The 21457-nt window shown below is 42.9% G+C and overlaps 1 protein-coding gene and 1 long non-coding RNA gene across 3 annotated transcripts in view; one reads left to right on the top strand and one right to left on the bottom strand.

The window, feature by feature from the left end:
- Nucleotides 1–21457, top strand: part of LOC308200174 — an 87215-nt gene that overhangs the window by 20861 nt on the left and 44897 nt on the right. The window lies entirely within an intron of this gene.
- Nucleotides 1–21457, bottom strand: part of LRRC31 (leucine rich repeat containing 31) — a 54543-nt gene that overhangs the window by 3575 nt on the left and 29511 nt on the right. Inside the window, exons 4-13 of one of the 2 annotated variants that reach the window (XM_080605418.1) lie at nucleotides 12849–15033; nucleotides 11209–11466; nucleotides 9821–9970; nucleotides 9255–9422; nucleotides 6602–6769; nucleotides 5557–5724; nucleotides 4630–4797; nucleotides 3927–4094; nucleotides 2789–2956; nucleotides 613–1586 (exon numbers count right to left, since the gene is read on the bottom strand). In XM_080605418.1, coding sequence (XP_080461544.1) covers nucleotides 1267–1586; nucleotides 2789–2956; nucleotides 3927–4094; nucleotides 4630–4797; nucleotides 5557–5724; nucleotides 6602–6769; nucleotides 9255–9422; nucleotides 9821–9970; nucleotides 11209–11466; nucleotides 12849–12861 — 1749 coding nt within the window. In that variant the 5' untranslated portion in view covers nucleotides 12862–15033 and the 3' untranslated portion in view covers nucleotides 613–1266. Of the gene's footprint in view, nucleotides 1–612; nucleotides 1587–2788; nucleotides 2957–3926; nucleotides 4095–4629; nucleotides 4798–5556; nucleotides 5725–6601; nucleotides 6770–9254; nucleotides 9423–9820; nucleotides 9971–11208; nucleotides 11467–12282; nucleotides 12779–12848; nucleotides 15034–21457 lie in introns of those variants that run through there. The other variant, XM_080605419.1, reaches the window with a different exon arrangement.

The following is a 21457-nucleotide window of genomic DNA, read 5'->3' on the forward strand; positions in this document are numbered from 1 at the left end:
GCTCATGTGTGAGTTAACAGGCTCCATGACACAAGTCAGTATGCCAGAATTTGGTTCTATGTAAGCAAATCCAATAAACACCAAATAAGAAATTATCAAACGTAAAAAGAGGAGCCACTTGTATGGACCCCAGTTGGGTGCAAAGGAGGATGCTCTGCTCCTAGCTAGAAGCTGCCCTGGGCTTTTAATAGCCTTTGCTTCCCTGGCTTTGTTTCCTCCATGTTTAGGGTAAGAGAAAGAACACGTTTTATGTCACAATGTGTTTTAAAGGCTAATGGATTAATCCTGAATGCAGAGAGCATGAAGGCACTCCAAGAACTCCTACTGGCTTTGATAAATGTGGGATCAGAATCCTCAGTCTCGAGGTCTGATTTTGTGCTGCATTTCATAAAGGTTCAGTGCAGGGAGCTCAACCCAGCTAAAGACGGAACACCTCAGGATGTGAAGGAGCATCTGAAGTATCCTGAAATTTTTTCATAGCCTAACCCAGAATGCTTATGAATTACTCTGTATTCCAAATCCTTACAAAAATAGCAGAACATATCTGATCTAACCTTCTGCAGCATTTTCTTTGCCCAAGGCTTGCAAAGACACCAATCAACCATTTCTTACCTTGATTTCATGCTGATTTTGTATGCAGAACTCATCTACACTATCAGATGGCATTGAGGGCCAGAGCAGAGGCAGAACAGCTCCTTCTGTATTCTTCTTAATGGACTGATATATAATCCTGGGTTGTTGGGATGCTTTCCAAATCTCACAAGTACGTAGCTTTAAAGCTATCATAAAGGGGCAGAAGTTTTGGGGAAGAAGAAACCAAATTTTAAAACATAGAGGTTTCAAGTATCTTTACATTAGAGTCATTTTCCTTATCGGCATGAGGCCATAATCACACTGCCCATCCGTCTGCACCAGTGCATACCCCAGCCACTTCCTTCCACTGGCAAGCCTGCAGTGTGTCTGTCTGAAATCATCATTGCTCTTTTGCCATCAGTCATTGTAGTATTCACAAGAAGATTAGGCATATATAGTAGTGTCACCATAGCAGCGTAAGCATGGCTCAGAGAATCTGAAAGAATACGTTAATAAATGGAAGGATCTATGTATGCAGAAGGTTAAATAACTGTTTTATATAATTTTGGAACTATTTCAAGAACTCTCATGAGAAGAGATTACTCAAAACTGGGCAGTTTTCTAAGTCAAAGACACACAACGCTTGGTTCATATGCTGCTTGTGAAAGGCTTTCCAGAAACCTCCAACCTCCATCAGCAGTCAAAACGAATGTTTCTCTTGTTGTCTTGATTAAAGCTTTCCAGTTGTTGCCGCTGTGATTCTGAAAGGACCCATCTTTGCATCCCCAGCTCTGCCAATGCAGGCAGCTTTGTCAGTGCTGCTAGCAGCTCACTGAACCATGTCCCACAGTCACGGCAGGACGAGGGGCGAAGGCTGACATCCAGCTCTGAGAGTTCTTTGAATGCTGCTAAGCCGTGACAGAAAACCATCCACCCTTCGTCAGAGACGCTGTTATTATAACTCAGATCCAGCTTCCGTAGTCTGGCTAGATGGCCATCCTGCGTCAGCAACGCTGCAAGAAGTGACACACACAAACACAATCAATACCTCCTAGCAATTGCTTTAAAAGCTTATAAGTAAGAAGAGGAGTATTTTAATACCATATTATTTAGAGCCTTTCTGCAGTCAAACAGCAAGAATCAACTCCTTGGCAACATACAACGTACCAATCACTTACTGTTGTTCTCAGAAAGACCGTTTTATCACAGCTGAAGGTGTGTACAATATTTAAAACACAGACCATTCAAAAGGAACAAAAGTGTCAGGTTAAAATTGTATGGCAACCTGAACACCTTTGAGTCAGTTGGAGGTTATATGAATTGCTAATTAAAATAGGTAGGCAGGCTATACAGAGAGATTTAGAAAGAGAAAAGCAAAACTTTGTAAGGCTGCATGATTACAACATCCACCTCTCACTATGGGAGGGTAATGGACCTAATATACCCTAAAGGGAGCTGGGATCATTAATGTATAATTGGTAAAAGAGCCACCCATCAAGGGTGATGTTTGTAAAGTCAAAAATGTTCAGGCTTTATCCCACCAGCCTTCAGATTACAGGGCCTCAGTAGCTATTGCACAGCTATTGCCAATTTCAGACACTCAGAACCCATGAGTCAGGCCCACAGAATCACAGGGATGGCTTTAAAATATATAGGTTTCTTTAAAAGGATCCTGAAATTTATTCCTTCATTGGGTTCCCATTTTCCAGAGTTTCTTAGCAGCTGCTGAGAAGTAGGTTAAATATTTCTATTTTAATTCTCCCACAACAGTTTGACTCTAGAAACATACCTAATGGACTGAGAGCTGGTAGTGCCTGCTTTACTAGCTGTCAGCATGTATATTTCTCATAAATTACCAACCCAAAAAGACCAACTGAGCAAAATAAAACTCCTCAGAGGCAGCTTTAAACATCTGATATAAAAAACAGACTCAAACCCTACATTTTTTCCACGTGCTGCAGTTTTGTATTAATACATAAAACTGCGAGGGTGATTCTTTGCATTTTTATCATTTTCAGTTTTTGCACTGTGCATGTAACAGGGCACACAGCTTTCAGCAAAATGAAAACCCTTTCCGGGAAAAATACTGCTGTATTTTCCATCTTTTCACTTGATTTATGCAAAAACGTGCTCAGCACATGGAACAAGTCCCTTCTGAATTGTGGTCTACATGCACCAGCTCCTTGACTGCTAGTAAATACCATGTCATACGTACTTAGAAGTGCCAAATCTTCCGCCACCAAGTTACAGCTGCTCAGTCTTAACACTTGAATCTCTGTTGCAAGCTTTAGTGCTCCCAAAAGCAGCTTTAGGTTGCCACCAACGCACTTATTCCAAGAAAGGTCTAATATCTCCAGTTCAGGAAGGTGAAGGGCAGCCTCAGCTGAAAAGATTAAGACCAGCAACTTCTGCTTAGTAAGAGAAAACAATGTGGCCTCAATAGACATCTCACCGGCAATTCACCTGCAAATAAGCTCCTAAAAGGCTGCCTACTTCTGCTTAGAATGATTTATTTTGTCTTAATAAAAGTCAGACCAACATCCCCCCCCCAAATCCCCCAAACATACCTCCTATTCTCATTAAACAATATAACAAGGTCCTGTCTATAGAATCCTTAAGGACTCTGAACAGTTTTCTTGCCTTTCTCTTTACATTATTGGCTCAACCTTGTCCCACTGAGGTCTATTTAGGAGAACTGCTCATTTTTACAACATTTTAAATCAATTTAAAACCAGCAATTTTTTACTGTAATTCACCTGGGAAGGTGAAATGCACAGTATCTTTTGACAGCACTGATTTCCGTGATGTCATCCTTACATAATTGCAACGATATAAATATCGTGCTCTTCCTGCGGGGACCTCACAACAGTTTAGCTTGATGCTGCTTCTGCTGAAGGAAGTCGAGTTTTACTGTGGGTTTCAATGTCACCGATAAACAGCACAAAATATACCAGAACTGCACAATGCACAGTAACTAACAGATCCCTCTGTTATAAATGTAATAAATGCAGTCTTACAACCAAACTGTAATTCCAGCATAATATAAAATCTTGTTCTGCCTCCTCCTCTTCCCATGTTAGGCACTATATGAAAGCTCACTGTCAGACAAAGGACTCAAATGACTTCATCCAGGCAGGTGTAACGGGGGAAGACATACAGTGATCTCCCCTTGCAACCAGATCCCACGAAGCACTGGTTTCATCCCAAGGCAACCAGAGCAGAGACGATTACTTTTCTACTCAGGGCACGTAGTATAACATAACCATTATCTCTGGAGTTCAGCCAACAGAATTAAGATCTTTGTCACACAACAAGACACTGAGGATAGACACAGTTTAAAAAAACATTCTTACCTAGTGATGAAAAGGACTCTTCACCTAAATCACAATTGCTGATGGCCACAGATTTCAATTTAGGTAAAAATCTGAGTCTGCCAAGAAGAGGAGCAGATGAGACTCCTACATTTTTATTCGAGGATAAATTCAGCTCTTGAAGACTGGAGAGTAAAGGTATCACCTGGGCTTTGAAAACATGAAATATTTGTTAGACAGCCACTGATCTAGGACAAATATGTAGTTATAAATTTGACTGACATCATTACTTTTCTTTATAAATCAATCCAAAAGTCAAGGCCAAGTTTTGACACTCAAAGGTATGATGAGCAATGTTTTACTCCACGAACAGCCTTGACATTTTCAGTAGGAATGTTTAAGAAATTAGGTATTACACAGTGTATGGAAGGTTGTCAGGACACAGCTTCCTGTTGAAATTTCCCTGGTTGAAATCCTAGACAGAAAAGTAGAGAATTTAACATTAAATGAGATGGGGGTTATTTCCAAAAGTCGTCGCTGCTAACTGAAACTATATTAATGTGATTATTCTCTATTTGTTTTAGCGAGTGTACAATAACTTAAAAATAAAGCACTTCCAGAACTGCCTAACAAAAACTGTACTGAGATCTGTTAGACTAGGTTAGGCAGAATCTCTTATGTCTTTGAGATATTTTCAGAAGTCAGAACCATATATTTGTAAAGAATTTCCTTAAAATGTCCTTACACAAAACAGTCACGTCTTCTTCTGTTACACAGCACTGGTGGAGATCAAGGACTTCAAGATTTTTCAAGTTGGCCAAATGAGCTGCTGCGTCTTTGAAGCTACCACCAATCTCTTTGTTACATGATATGTCTAATTTTCTTAGCTCTGCAAGGTGCTGTAAGGCAGCATCTGAAATGGAAAAGGCAGCATGCTGGTCACTGGCTGCTGCAATAGCACAGATCACAGCTTTAGCATTTATTTACTTTAATGTCAAAGTTTGCACAAGCTATTGAAGTCAAAGCTCTTACACTAAGCTTCAACGTATAAACACAGCAGACATACAGTAATACTGCAAAGCATCCATGCAACTCATTTCTCCTCTAAAAGAGCAGGTGAAGGTGAGGCTAATTCATCTCCCAGATCCATTCAGTAAACATTTTGCTGAAATGATGACTGGAAGTGCTAATTGGTGCCAGCTGTTTTGTCTTACGGACAAGACCTCCGCTAGGGAGAGCCACAGATAATAAGCCCATTTCATATGGCTTCACTGGACGCTCATTAAGTGAAAATGGTAAATTTGGATTCCCCTCTGAGAGCAGGATTAGTTCTTTAAAAGTTAGCTAGCCTGTCTGTGCCCTTGCCTATGCTCTGTCTGGAGAGAGAGGACGCATGTCCAGAGGGCCATTAATCCACCCTAAGATGTGTCTCAGATAAATGGCATGGAAGGTGACCCTCCCCACTGACTTTTGCAAGCTTGAGCTCAGGGAAGATAAATGTTACTCCTGCTGAAAGTCTCTGCAGTCTTTTATCAATCCTCAAGCAGCAAATAACCAGTGCCCATTAATACTGCCAAACCTTCGGCAAAACCCCACCTCATTGCCTTTCTTAAATGGGTTTCAGATGTACAGTTTATTCAGAATGAAAGTCTTTCTGAATGTAAAGTCTAACCTAAGCCCTGGAGGCTGTCTTGCTTTAATCCACACATGTGCAAGTTTAACTCTTTGAGGCCTGGCACATTTTTCAGATCCTGAGCAATGACCTTCATGCTGCAGCCAATGTGTTTGTTGATAGAGAGATCTAATACTTCAAGGTTTGGGATCACATTTAGCATTTCAGCTGGAAAACAAAAACAAAAACAGAATTGGTAATTTTCTGGAATATACAGATGAACCCTAGAAAAAAATAACACCCTGACAAACAGGAAGAGGCAGGCTGGGTTTGCCTATATGTGTGGTTTAGACTTATTCGGTTTCTGTTCTACCAAAAAATACAGCAAAACAGGAATTGGATAGGAATCAAGTAAATCACTGAAAAAACTATATTAAAAAAAATGTGAAAAAAAACACAAGACAGTAAGAAAAAATACAGGTGAATAAAAGGCAGGAATACAAAGGGAAAGAAAAATTTATAATGAAAAAGTATAGAACTATATGTTGCATAAGAGCCATCTCCTGCACTGGGGATCAGAACAGAGCACAGGGAATTCTTTTTAGGGAGAAAATCTTTTAAAACACAGAATTGGATCAAAAGACCACAAAGGATTAAGCTATGGTAAAAAGAAAGAGAGAAGGAATGGCAACTGAATGCCAGCTCAGCCTAAACTCCTACCCCTCAGTCCTTCTTTTCCATCCCACGCCTAACTACATATTCAGCTGTTTAACGTCAAGTAATCGGTGTTGGAAGTGCTGGTGTACAAGACTTGCTCGGGGTCTCAAAGGATGCAGCAATCGTGGACCACTGGGCCAGCCAGCCTGTGGTTTAGATCCAGCTATTCTTCCGCTCAATCCTCCCTCACGTGATCAGGAAGAAAAACATTCCTCTTTGGAAGGAAGTGCATTAAATATCGATACTTTGTGGTAAATACAGTTATAATGCGAAGCATGAAATAAATAGCTCTCGACTAATATTGACCTGAATACAGCCATCATCTAACTCAGACGAGTTACGTTTCGGTGAAGCCAGTCATTCAGTCTAGCTATGTGGATACACTTACCAAGGGATTCTCCATCCTTTGCTGTCAGGTTACAATCTGTAATTTTCAGAAGTTTTATCTTGCATCCTTTCGGGAGTTTTTTTGTTAGGAGTGATAGTTTTCCACCTATATTACTGTTCCATGACAAATCCAGTTCTTCAAGCTGAGGGACAATTTCAAATGCCTCCCCTGTAACAGAAGTCCAAGATGATTCATTCTAAAAATCAATTTCAGTGAAAGACAAAAATACGGTTTTTGAATACATAAAAGGGGAAAGATAGCCATTTAATTCTCAATTTATTATATTTTATATGGTTTGATAGGAAAATTGGTGTATGCCGTGCTACTGCAACAATGTTGTATAAATTCTCACCTTGTCTAAGGAGCAAAATAGACCACAAGTTACTGTCACAGCACACGCAGACCTGATATTTATCCAGGTTCCCAAATATTCATCAGACTGCTTGCCTATCATTGCAGGCCTGTGCCACGACCCAGAAAGTCCAGTCTACAGGGAAGCGACAAGTCTGAATTTACTGTCCTGTATAGTTTTTCCTTATTTTATTTGGCAAACTTCCAGCATCCTCTGTACTGCGTCCACAGGTCATTTTGGATGGGATGAAAGGAGTCCTCTCATAGCTATTTCTGAAACTCGAAAGGTTTGGTTCTGGCAGGAATTTCCAACTCACTTCATAAGGAATCAAGATAAGCATTGTTTTGACCCAAACTAACTTTCCCAGGATTTCAAGGCAGACAGCACCAATTTTGAATCTATTCAGAAAAATTACCCTTTCCCAGAGTTGACACCAGCCAACTGGAACTGTGTAAGTGCTTCTTTGCAACGCTAATATCCCACTGCAAAATCCAACTTCCTAAATTGCTTTGCAGACGAGAGAGGCAGATGTACGTTCTCCTAACCCCATTTCAATTAATCAGACTATATGCAAATACAATTTCAAAGTGTCATATATAAATCATTGATCTAAAGTCTCGTCATCAACCTAAAAACCAAGAAATGAATTTTAATAATAAGACCTTTTCTTGTCTGTGTGTTTTCATAACTAATTCCTCACAAAAGATTTTTGATACAAAAATAATTTCTGCTGTTTTAAGTGAACATCCAGGTTTGAGAGAAAAATACACTTTAATTTTTATCTTTTTTTCTTTCTTTTTTTTTTAAATGATTGCCTCAATCTTGAATACCAAGCAATGCTCTGCAGTTGAGAAATGGCTGCAGCACAGCCTGTTTCTGTTTGATGTGGGAACTAGCATTCCAGACACATTTTCCACCCAGAAGATAAATAACGGACTACAACTTCAGGAATGGCTTCCTACCACCTCTTACAGTCACAGCTCAGAGCAATCAGATAGGAGAGGTTGATATTATGGTTATATCTGAGGCATTTATTTCCAAGCAGAATACACAGATTCCACAGATGGCTGCATTTCCACAGATGGATGGACAAGGTCAAGCAGGCAGCATTGGCCTAAACACGCATGTTATTTTTAAAATCGCAGGCAGATCAATGCAAACAGACTGTTGTCATTCCACATCTCAAGGGAATCAAATTTTGACTGGAAATTCAAATCCTGTGATCAGTTTTGTGTCTGTCTCAGCAGAGACCAAGCCAAGGGGGAAGGAAACAGCATGGAAGAACCAGACAGAATAAATTAGTTGAAAATATAACCAATAAAACTCAAAGAGAAAAGAAAGTATGAGAAAGGGGGCTGAAAAAGAAAGAAACATTTGAAAAAAATCCAATAGAAAATGAAACACAGCTTTTGCCCTCATCAGAAACAGACCAATTATTTTCACCAGCTTCTGCAAAGATGGATGTTTCCTCCCCAACAGATAGCATGACCCACTTTTGAGCTATTACCATATATGTTGTTTTATTTCTGAATATTTCCTGAAAAAAGCCTGGATTTGAATGACAGAAAAAAAACAGCCTTTAAACTCAGACCAGTTTTCAGAACTTGCAAAATAAACAGTAGGTTTCTAGAATAACTTAGCTGGTTGAGTTTGCCCTTCTTTCAGATAAGTATCACAGACCCACCCCAGTAGTAAACTCCAGGCCCAGAGGTAAGTGACTCAGCATCAGGACCTGAGTGCGTAACACCACTGTTAAAACCTTTAAATCTCATGCTTTGCTAAAGTAGGGCTGCAGGCACTCCAAGCAAGGAAGTAAGAGAAGAATAAGTTTCTCCCAGACTCACAAAAACAAGTCATAAAGCTCCAAGGCAGCACTTCTGGTTTGAAGTCTTCTCCAAAAGACCATCAAATATTTTGTGATGAGCACGGCATCTGTCCTGCAGCATGAAGTCCTAAGCTGACCCTATTTTGACTGACAGTTTGTTTCAGTCCTTCTGTCAACCATTAGATATCAAAAGTAGCCAAAAAAAAATACTAATCCAGATGGAAAACATGCTTTTCTCCAAATGGGACTGGATTCTGTTCCCTTCTTAATGAGACAGCTTCACAATCTGAGCAGTGAACTCAGCAGAGCCACGCAAATGTATGAGGTTACACATAAACCCAACTTCTTTCTAACCTTCCACGGCGGGAGTTTATTTTGTCCAGTGTGGAAGCAGCAGAGGTAGGATATGGTAAGAGACGAGGTGGATTACATTACACCCAAGCTGTCTGGAAGTAAATGCAAATCCCATCCTGTACCTAAGGAGGTGACATCCTCAGCTGTCAGCCTGCAGTTGTTAAGTCGAAGGACTCGTAACAGGTTCACATGATGGAGCTGCACAGTGAGGGCTTTCAAAGCCCCTCCAACGCAACCATTCCAGGACAGACTGATCTCCTCCAGCTCTGGGAGATATGGCAGTAAAGAAGCTGAAGAAGAAAAAGAAAAGAAAATTAAAAATGCATTCTGTTTGCATTTTATCTGCAAACCCTCTGTGTGAATACATCTTAATACAGAGAAGCTTTCTAAAACCAGTACATCACTATAAAATCATGACATTCTGTATTTTCTTATCAGTAGTTTGAGCATAAGGACATTCTCCTGCTTCACGGACTTGCGCGGTTTTAATATTTATATATACTACATAATTAATATAATTCATTAATTAACATTTCTCAGGGAGCTGGGGCCACCAGATGGAATTTTAAATAAAGCCAGGCATGATAAAAAAGAAAGGGAAAGGAAAAGAGGAGAGTGAATAACTGAATAGGCAAATAAGAATTAAAGAAATATATGAAGTGTCTAGTTGAGTAAAATGCATATTTACCCAGCTCTGTTACATCTGCTGCGCTTAATGCACAATTGTTTAGATCCAGATTCTTGCTGTTGGGTTTCTTTCCCAGTTTCTGCATGAGCTGGTTAAATCTCTGCTCACCAGATGGTGACTCCGCTTCCGAAACGGGATGTGAAGGTCCATCTGAGTAACAAAGAAATAGGTTCCTGGTTAACCCTGCAACTAACCCAACACGTAAAACCTGTCTGTGGCTGCCAGGTGAAGACTTTACAAAATGAACTAAACCTGCCAGTAAACTGGGGTCTATTTTTGATCAATATGGACCAACAACCTGAGTGATAAGATCACTGTAGGTCAGATCAATACAAAGCTCCTGATGCACAGTGAGGAAAAATCTTCCTTGCACATCTCCGTGCCACCTTATGCCAGTGGGTGTTTGGACCACTAGTTCAAGCACATGAAATTCTTGCAAAACTCAGGGCTGCGGCTATTCTGGATGCACGTCATACAACCACCTCTGCGTGCCATATTGCTGGAGTACAGTCTGCACTTGGACAGCGAGAACCAAGTGGCCCTGCAGTTGCGTAGCGATCTTCTCCTGCCTTGGAACAGCTTGTGTTCATTTTCATACATTGTCTGCTTAAGGCAGTTCCTGCTTTCCTTACATTCTTCCCCCGCACAGTTTGTACAGAAAGGAAAACTGCATTTGCATTCTATACTAAATCCTTTAATAAATCGGTAATTTCATCTAATGCCCATAGCTGGAAAAGAAACAAACAAACAAACAGCCCCAAACTACACAAAATAGTGACTCCACTCACAATAGCTGTGCTCTCCTTGTTTTTCCCAAGCTACCCGCAACTCTCAGGACAAAGGATGGGATTTTAAACCTCACCTTCCAGCATCTTTTTAAAAACACCCTCATTTTCTCTGGTGTGGATGCAAAGTGTGCGCAAAATGAGACTCTTAACAAACCACCATTGCCTTCCCCTCCCCCTCACAAGTGCCAAGGGTAGGAGACATCTGCTCTTGTTGTCTTCAGATTGCTTTAGCAGCAGGGTGGACAGAGACCAATCTTAAATACAACAAGCCAAGCTACCGCTCAAAGCTTGGCTTTGAAACCAAATAAGCTCTGCAGCTAATGAGCTGACTCCAGCACTGACCTCTCACATTGGAAATCAAGAGGGAGGTCACCCCAAAGCTTTATCCCTCCTCAGCAACATGGGTCCCACTCCTTGCATGGTACCTATTAAATTAGACGGCACGTCCTTCATAATGTTTCAATCAGAAGCAAATTCTGGCTAAAGAATAAATTATAGGCAGCAAATACAACATTTGGGCTAGCAAGAAAAGCAAATGATTCTCTATGAAATTAAAATGTACACACATGCACACAGATTTCTTTACTGTACCAACATTACCGTCTAAAGAGAGATCTCGCTTCTCACTCTGATCATCAGCACTGCATTTGTTTTTTTCTGTTCCTTCAGTTTCCCCTCCGTCCTTGCCTTCAGATTTCCCAAAGTCAAAGCCACTGAAGAATTTTTTGATGGCTGAAGGCTGCTCTTTTCTTTTCCCAGAAGAGGATCTCTTCCCTTGGAACTGTTTCATAACAAAGTCAAATGGGGAACTCTTCGGGATGTCCTCTTCGTTCTTGGTCTGGCAGCCCTGGGTGTCTCCTTTTGGGGGATCAGCAGACGGAGAAGGAATTAGCTTTAGTAACGTTCACTCTTGCCTCTTTCAAAAGGGGGTGCACTGAGAATTTCCTGCCATTCCCTCCATACCAATATCAGTGTCACTGTTTAGTGGACTAGTGTCTGAACTCATTTCCCCTCCTTCCAAAGGACCTGCTGAGGCTCGGCATCTGCACAGCAGACTCAGTGCTGTCACTCCCTGCTGCCCTGTTAACGCACACTGCTCCTGAGGCCACCCCACTGGCCACTGGGTGCTGAAGGGATAAACCTGCTGCTTCCCCTACGGCCAAATGAAAGACATCCCTGATCCGAGGCAATGCTAAGTAAGTTTGGCACCGAAGCAACCCATGCCAAATGCCAGTCCAGCGGTCAGGAAGGTGAGCGGAGGAGGTGTGCAGCAGGGAGCACAAGGACATCTTTGCCCGAACAATGTCACGCTCTCCCAGCTCGGGGTGGGACAAGCAAATGAAACCCCATTAACCTTAGAGCAAAGCTGCAGTGACAGTGCAGAAAACAACCAGATATCGCAGCTCTGAACACTGGGAGCGTGCCAATGCTGGAAAAAAAACCAAGCCCCCCCAGACAACTTGTTTGAAAAAGTTCAGTGCTATAGTGACCTCAATTTCAGTGACTAATTGACACTTAAATTGAAGTTTAACTTTACAATAATTTATATATATTATTTCCTTATTTCTATTTATGCTACACAAGCTGTATCATCGCCTGCTGACTCTCAGCTGCTTTGTTTTTCTCTAAACATTAATATGACGCTCTTTCTCCAGGTCTAATTCTAGCACTTACCTGCACACACATGCTTTTAACCGGGCAGTGACTCACACAAACCAAGCAGGCAATCACTGATTTTGCTGTGTGAAGCCTGGGTGGAAGGGGGACGTACCGAGTCCTGCTGTGTGCCAGGGACTGCAGGGGAAGGACCTGGGTCAGGGCTCGTGAGCAGGTTCCTGTGCTCCCAGCCCCTGGTACAGACCTGCACACTGAACCCCTCGCACCATCTGCTGTCATCCCCAGAGCACACGAACTCAGTCACTTTAATAACTGTTAAATGCAACGTCGCTGGCGGCAGCAGCATACACGTATGTGTTTTTTCTCATGCTGGAAGTTATCTGCTTTGATACAAGCGTTCGAGGGCAGAGCACTTACACATACAAAAACCTGATGCATTGTTTTAAGCTTGCTCTTAACAGCCTATCGCAGCTGTATTTCTCAAATAAAGCACAGACATTGTACAAAGCCACGTACATAGATGTACAGGCACATTTCCTGGGCTGCAAAACAGCGCTGCTTTTCATGCCTGCTGCTTTTCATGCTGTAGAACAGTATTATTCTAAACAGACACAAAAACATACCTGTTTTTTCCATTGGTACACTTGAGGATTTGTTTCACCTCTTGCGGCACTCTCAGGGCTTGCAGAAGAGAGCCATGACACGCAAACAAAACCTCGCTCCTTTCCCTAACAGGACTTTCCACATACTTTTCTTTCAAGAGTTTCTGTCTTCACCAGCCCGGCAGCAGCAGTTCTGCACGACAGGTCTGTGGGCTCCTTCCTGCTGCCTCTGTTCGCCTGCACGGTCTCCTGGAGAAATCAGACGGCCTCTCCTTGCTGGGGGGACAGCCGAGAAGCCACCTGAACGCCCGGACCATGTCCCAGCTCGGGCCACCGATGGGGGAGAAGTCAGGAAGCGGCAGCACAGCCCTCGATGCTGCACCCCAACCACTGCCTGGCCCTGACAGCTGCTGCTGGAAGGGGCCGAGCCACCTCACAGATCAGGTTGCAGTGCACCTGAAGAAAAGCTCTTTGTTTTCCCACCCCTTTTGTCCATACCGGTCAGAAGGGCTGCTGGAGGCTGAGCAAAGCCCTGCGTGCCGTGCCACCGGGCGTTGCACGGCTCTGTAGGAGAAGGGCACCCGCGCAGCTCGCTCCTGGCACCGTAGGGCAACGAGACAGGAGGGGAGAGGTCCTGCTGTGCCGTCCCGTGCAGTCTGCTTGTAGGCAGCAGCATGACATGGTTTTATGGGGTAACCATGTAACACGTCATATATAGAAACTGCCCTATCCCATTTTTGTCTGTCTGCCCTACAATCTGAGTTCCGTAACAGTAAGCATTATATTTTCTAGCTTAAACGTGCTCGTGGTCACTTATCCTGAGTCTGTTTGGCTTTGGTGATTTTTTCTAACCTACAGTGTCTTCACTTACACAGCCTGAGCCACCCAAATACTTCTCGTCTCCCCTTACGGGGCAGACTCTCCATTTCCTGCTCTCCCGGGTCTGCACCTGTCCCAACACCACTTATACTTCCTTAAATGCTTTGGGCCTTCCTCTGCTATGTACACACTGGAGACATATGCGAAGTGGACTGCTTTGGTGGGGAGTGATAACGCTGGTCAATAAACCCAACGCTTCGGGGAAAGCAGCCAGGCAGACGCCGGCCTGAGGACAGCTTGACTCAGTGTGTCAACCTAGGAATGATTCAGACCCGGCTGAACGAGGCACGGGTGCTGCCAGGAGCCAACAGGATAAGATTTAAAGAGGAGAAACTTAAAGTGCACAACAGGAAAATCCTCCTGCCCGTGAGAAGTACTACATGGGGAAACGATTACGGTAGGAAAAGATGCACAAAACACTGCGATGGGCAGTCTTTTCCCGCAGGAACGGGGGGCACACTTCCATTCCCAACCAGGAAGGATCTCCAAGTCGGCTGTAGTGTTGGCCGTCCCCTTTCCACGCTGTGCTTGACAAAGGAGTGGACAGGGATGAGACGGAGGCAAGGCAACCCCTGTCCGTGCCCATGTGCTGGCCTGCGGCGCTCGATGCCCACCGCAGCTCGACAGGGAGGTGGCACAGGAATATCTGATAAGCTCTGCTCCCTGGGACCGGGGTGATCCTTAAGTGTGTTAAATCCTTAGCCGCTACAGTGGTTAGGCTGGGCTACCTTCAGTGCTCTGACAGCAGTGCGTTAGGCGATGCGTTGCCCATTCAGAAGTTCTTTCACCGCTTCAGGCTGTTGAACAATACTCAAAATACCTCGTGGCACCACGACAGCATCCCTGCAATCCGCTGAGAACGGACACGCAGTTTCGCAGCGACCTCGTTTCTGCTTCCTAGAAAGCAAATCTTTACCTTTCTTTACAAGAGACGTGCAGGATGAGGGGACAGCAGGGCTACCCCAAAGCACGGCAGGATGACTAGAGCAAGGGCTGAAAACACGAGCATTAGTTTGCAACGGGCCAGGTGGTGCCCAGAACATGCAACATACACGATGGCAGTCCCAGCCAGGCCCCTGCTAGCTGGCAGACCAGGCTGTGCCACATCGGTTGTTGTCTCCTCCACGGTGTGCTGCTGAAGAGTTGTCCTGCTCCTGCCCCGCGGAGCCGTGCATCTACTTCCCACAGTCCGTCATGGGCAGGCTCAGCTTTTGCAGTTTAAAAATAATAAACGCCTCCCCCTTTGTATCCAGCGATATGGTTTGTGACCATCTGCCAAGTGCTCAGTGTCACATTTGTTTATATCTGTACCTCCCTCTGGGTGGACCTGGGGCAAAGATAGGAACAGAACCGATTTTGGAACAAAACAGTTAACATTGCATCCCACACAGCATCCACTGGTGAGAGATTAATGTGGATTTTTGTACTTTGCCTCATTGTGACTCCTTAATCCAGCATATATTCCAAAGAAATAATGCCATTAGAGGATTAGTGCCACAAGTTCATTTGAAAAAAAGGATTTGCAAACACTGAAATCCTATATTCTATGTACTTAATCACCGAGTATCATTTTGGGGATTTCCTCTCCCTTTAGTAGTGTGTCTTTCAATGAAACTCAAGCAAGGTAGCAACTCTGTTTTCAATGGCCCTTTTTAACCATTAAAGAAAATGAAAACGCCAAGCACCTGGTTACAGTAACACAGAGCGCTTGCTGTAGTGCGATCACTGCGGTTATACCAGGGAGCCGTTTGGCTCAATATTTACATAGAATATGATGTCTTCAGGTATTTGTCTGTTAGGGTTTTTTAATGTTGAGTCCTGTAGCATGCAGTAACACAGCGAGCCTTGCTTACTTCCCCCTAAGGCAGCTCCCTTTCCCAGTTTTACTCGCGCCCAGCACAGCCAGCGCTCTCTGTAGGAGGGGACTGAGTCACTACGATGCTATTTCTTCCTCCCTTCCCCTAGCACGCACCTCTGCGGCTCTGTTCCCATCTTCTGCACGACTGTCACTGCCTGCAGCAGCTTCCGTGGTGTGCTCCTGCTTGGCTCGATTTGCTGTGGGCTGCCTTGGTGAAGTAGGCATCGCGTGGGCCAAGAAATTGGATGGAAAAATGCTTACTGGCATTGCTGACTCGGCCAGTGCCAGGTTTGCTGGCGCTGGGCCTGCTCCAGTACCTGGTTCACCTTTCCCAGCCCAGCAGACCACACCGTACTCCCCACAGCTCCCTCCCCTGCTCTGTCTCTTCCCTTTCTTCATCCTCCACCTTTTCTCAGCTCTGACCCCTTATGACTTGTCCCCATAGCTGCAAGGCTTTCAGCTGGTGCTGCCGGTATGTTGCCAGCCCCACAATATCTGTGTCACCCACTAACTGGATGCGGACTGTCTACACCCGGATGATTCTGTGCCTCACACCATCACAAACATTGTGCAACGCTGACGGTTCCCCGGAGCAAACCCTTTCCAGACTTCCCCCCACTGAGATCAGTGTGCGTGCCTGAGGATTAAATTTGGTCCAAAGTATCTGAGTATTCTCACCGTTTCGCACAAAATAAATATTTGACCTTCCAACGGAATATCAGCCTACAGCAGGTCCTGAGGCAGCTGTTTACAATAGGTTTCACTGGGTTATGAAAACTAAAGCCAATCGCCTCATTCAGTATTTATGTACAGCCATAGGCTGATCACAGGAGATGCTTGAAAAGGCACTGAGAATATGCTAAACCAGAGAAAACTTTGGGTTCAGAAATGCATATTCCTCTGAATGACCTTAAAACAGTCCCCTAAACTCAGTGAAGCTTTTCATGGGTGGAAAGGCTGAGGGAGATTTTGACTTTTCATTGTACTTCTACACTTTAAAATGTAACAAAAAGGAAAGTTACGGAGCTATGATGCTGACATGCAAAGGTGGACTCTGCCTGAGCTAAAGGGGCTCAGCAGGATAATCTTGCAAGTGCACGTGCTGGATGAACTGGTCGTGAGCAGAGCTGTGACGTGTCCCTCGTTGCCACTGATGTTCTATAGTTATGAGAATTTCAGCCTTTAGCCCAAGCTGCTAAACACAAGCTGTAAAATCACACAATCAGAGAATATCCTGAGTTGTAAAGGACCCACAAGGATCACTGAGTCCAACTCCTGGCTCCACACAGGACCACCCAAAAATCAGACCTCGTGTCTGAGAGCATTTCCACGGGGCTGAACTTTTAAAATATGTTATTATTCTTAAAGCCAGAATTTACCTTACATATTATAAAATAATAGCAACAATAAGTAGATTTTTTTCCAACTACAATTGCATATTGAATGTGCATTTTGATTTCATAGAAATTATGATCCCATAAAAAGCGTGATTGAAAGATGTGTCGCAGAAAATGTATCTTTATATCCACCATGCTTATGCTTTTAACACTCTTCTATCGACTCACTCTTTTTGAAATGGAATTACACAAATACAAACTTAGTGTTTTATTCCCTGTTACTATCTACTAGTCTGTCAAAGAAGATTTTCAGGGCTGGAAAATTCTTTTTGGTTGAACTTATGCCAGGAGTAATCCCCTTTTCAGTTAATCATTTACATGAATGGGTAATCTGCAGAGTTCATGCAAGGCCTGCAAACTATATTAATTACTAGAAACCTAATTAGAAATCAACAGAGTCAAAGGATCAGTGTTACTTCCATACGGTACCATCTGGTACAATGGGTCTGGATAGTTCAGGGAAACTCCCTGTTGCATTCTGTGGAACTCCCTGGAAATACATATTCAGATTGGAGAGCACGTTTATGCTGATATACGAGCTGGTTGTCAAGCATTTTATGGTCATCCTAAATGACAGCACCTGAGTCCCTGTATTTCTAGCCATTACTTCAAAAGTTAATTCAAAAGACAGTGCTTACTCAACACCTTTCTTTTTCGATGTGATACCGGTGCAGTTTCAGTTTGTCCTTCCACGATCAAAAATACCTAAATCCATACATAGGCTAATGAAAAAAAAATCCCCAAACAAATATGAAAACAATGTAAAAACGCATGTCCAGAGTGAAAGGAGTGAAGTTCCACAGATGACACAAGCATGGCAGAGTGCATCTTCCATTACCTCTGCTGTGTGTGCATGGCAATGGTAAGATAATTTTACCAACAGATTTGTTCTTTCAGTATCTGGTCAGTTTGAAAAATGTGACCAAAACGTCTCAGTTCTCTTTAGGACTATGGTAGTCAAACAAAAAATCAGGTCTTCTATGGTTGTAAAACCAGACCTTTCCAACCATTTTGATTCAGGGACACACAAAAAAATAAAAAAAATAAAAAATCTCCTTTCAACAATGTTTGATCAATTTAGATTTCAAAGGAACTTAATGGTTTGCCACATCTCATTCATTCCTTAGACTCAGCCATTGGCTTTTCGAATTGAGATCAGCCATGGAAAGTAAAGTTCATTAGCTTCAGTTTTGTCCCTGTTTGGGTCAAGTTCTCACTTACAAATGCCAGTATTTCCACTGGGAATGACAGCTACTCTCCACCTACTAATCCACGTACTCTCTCCAAAATTCTCTCAAGAGCTTTGGTAAATAAAATGCTTTTCCATTGAACAGCCGTCATGCTACATCAATCTTGTTATGACCTGTCACCTTTCCACTTTCCATTTGCTCATCTTGTCCATATGTATTTCGGACGGGTGGGCACTTCTCTCCCCAGTGTCCTACAACTCAGCCCCTACCACCCTTCAGCCAAAAGGCTGAACTCCCAAGCAGTGTTACAGCTTAAAGGAATCCTGCACACCCAGATGTCAGATGATTACCGTGGCACTCCAACACACAGCTTTGCCCCTTCCCTTCTCTGGTTATTTTTCAGTTTCTTGTGAGTGGACCCAAAGGCAGGATCCCACGTGTTTCTAAGCCAACAACATCACCATAGAGTCTAGTTATTGTTTCTAATCCCAGAATTATAGGATACAGCTTCTTGTTCAAAATCAAACTTGGGATTTCCAGCCTAGCTGTCTCAGATTTCCCGATCAGACCACACTGTTCCTTACCTACACTGCCATAAATACAGGTAGCTCAGCTGTGAACACTCTTCTAGTTTAAAACTTTTTTGGGAAATATAGAAGAAAGTGAGGTTTAGCTAAAGAATTTCATGTTTCTGAACACAGATTTCTATTTGGAAAAGGGCGATCAGTGATAAAGATGCCGTTTGCCAAGTTCTGCGTCAGTCCAGCTCATTTCATTACACAGAAGTTAGGCTCCACTGAAATGTATCTTGCTTCAGTGAACTTCATAAAGAGAAGAAATAAGGATTATCACTCTTCCAGAGATTCCTCACTTATGACAGACAGTGTTTGGAAACTGTGGATTAAAACCTGCCTAGACTCTAGTTTAGCAGGTTCTCTATTTATACAAATCCATTCCATTGTTGCATTTTGGTAAACAACAGTTCTTGAACTGGTAATAAAATTGTCTAATATCATTATCTGCCTTCTATTTTTGAAGACCAAAGCTATACATTCCATCGGCTGAGACGTGTCCATTGCTGATTTTATAAAAAGGGGAGCAAGTAACGTTCTGACTCAAATCAGTGCTGACAAAATACCTGGTGACAACAGTAAGACTAGAGCTACTACAATCCTAGTGTATGCTGACCTTTTCTGGCACTTCAGGAATTGTGAAATATGTGGCAGCAGTGGCTGTTTCTTCTGAAGCGAATTGAGAAGGGGTCTCCTCATTCTTAATTCAGCTTCAGAATAGCAAAACTGCCAAAATCTGATGTTTTTTGGTAGTGTTCTTCCAACTCCTCATGTTCTATGATGAAGTGATGCCGTCTTGGCGATTCCTATGCTGGAAGGCTCAATCCTATACTGGAGGGCGCATCCTATACTGGAAGGCTGTTTTGGGACTTCTGCACTGCTTGCCACAGAGGTAACCCCAGGCACTATATCTGGGTAAGAGTGTACAGAAGAAGGTGTGACTCCAGCTCCATCTTTTGCATTAGAATTTATCTAGTGTCAGTAGCTCAGGCTACAAACACCAGACGCTGGGTGGGAGCTGTCAGGCTACAGAAACACCTACTGATAGATTCATCAGTGCAAAGGGGATAACGTGCACTACGCTGCCCTAAATCATCTTAGCTAACAGTGACACTAATTGACAGACCGAGGCCTAGGCCAAGTCGATACAGTCCACATTACTTTGTTCTGCTCAGAACTCATCTTCTACGTCCCCCTCTCTCTTGCTCCATTGCTGCTCTACCACTTTTCCTGTTGGTGAAGATGACCAGCAAAAACAGGACCACGGAGACAAACAGACCACTGCACGACTCAGAAATATACCCCAATGTCTGTGAAATCCAGCCAAGAACAACTAGATCTTCTCTGGAAAGGGGCCAATAAAGCATCTTTATGAACTGCGGTTTTCACACGTCGCTACAGCATACAGCAGTCCTGCTCCTGTGCCAAAAATCAAAGACGGGATGCCGGGGGGCTTGAGAAGTAGTGTTCTCTCTCCAAACTTCCCTCATTAGGTAAAATAGAAAAAAAATATATGCATCCCTATTATATTGGTTTTGTTTGTACCACAGGAAGTATTTTTTCCTAATATTAAACCTTCCTAGTTTTCCTGAAATGTGATTCACATGGCTTAACACACCTGATGAAATATAGATTAAGAGCAAAGTATTGCATCAGCATATGTTTGGGCAACCCAATATCTCAGAAAGCATTTGGTTCATCCTCACCCAGACAATCTTTAAACATCCCAGCAAAGGAGCTATTTTCAAGACCGTTTTGACTCATTACATGTCAAGTCACAAGCAAATTATTCTCAGGTTATTTAAAAAACACTAGCATTGGATTTTTTAAAAAATAACAATTCTGGGTATGATTTTCTTCTTAATTAAGAAGGTTCAGAAAGCAACAATATAGCCGCGGTAGCATCAACAACAAAAATACTTAGAGTCACCATTGCTATATTTTTTTTATGCTATCTAATGTAGGATTTCTGTGTGTTTTGCATTACGTTACAAAAAGGTAGCTTGTTTTCTGTAAGGTCATGCTGAACTATAGCAGAATTACAGCCCTTTGTTAATGTTAATGCTTCTCCAGGAGCAATTTTCATAAGGAATTTTCTCCAGGCTTAGGCATTGTGTTAGCATTTGATAGGACTTGGGGCATTTTTTTGACGTTGCAGCAAGCATTTGATGAACTTTAGGTGTGTGAACAAGGGATTAACAAACAGGAACTCTGACGTCCCATCAGGTGACATGGATATTAGCAGAAACTAACCACACCCTGCCATTTTAAAATTTGCCACTTACCAGGCGTTCGTTCAGAGTGTTAACCCACCGACAGTGAGAATTAAAGAGTAAATTGCCAGCTTGAGCAGTATAACCATCTGATCCCTGTGTTAGCCTCACAATATGCTTAACGGGATTTCCATCTTCTAGTTCCCCCCAATCCAATCGGATACACAGTCCCGGAATAAGGCAGTTCTGGGGGGAACGCTTGCCAACTGCCAGAAGTACGCCGGTTCCGAAAATCAGCGCAAAGAGGTAACACGATGCACCAGAGCTAGGCACTTCTCAGCCTTCTCTCCTATTTCTTTTCGGAGCAGGAAGATTTTAAGTGAATGCATCAAGCATCTTAAAAGCTAACAACGGCTTAGCAGGTTAAATGTGAAATAGGTTTATCAGATCACTGCAGTGCTCTTCTTGTAATTATGTTTTTACAGCCTGGTTAGAGGATGCTATTGGAGAAGGGCTTGTGA

The sequence above is a fragment of the Anser brachyrhynchus genome (assembly GCF_964034855.1).
Source record: "Anser brachyrhynchus genome assembly, chromosome: 9".
Classification (NCBI taxonomy): domain Eukaryota; kingdom Metazoa; phylum Chordata; class Aves; order Anseriformes; family Anatidae; genus Anser; species Anser brachyrhynchus.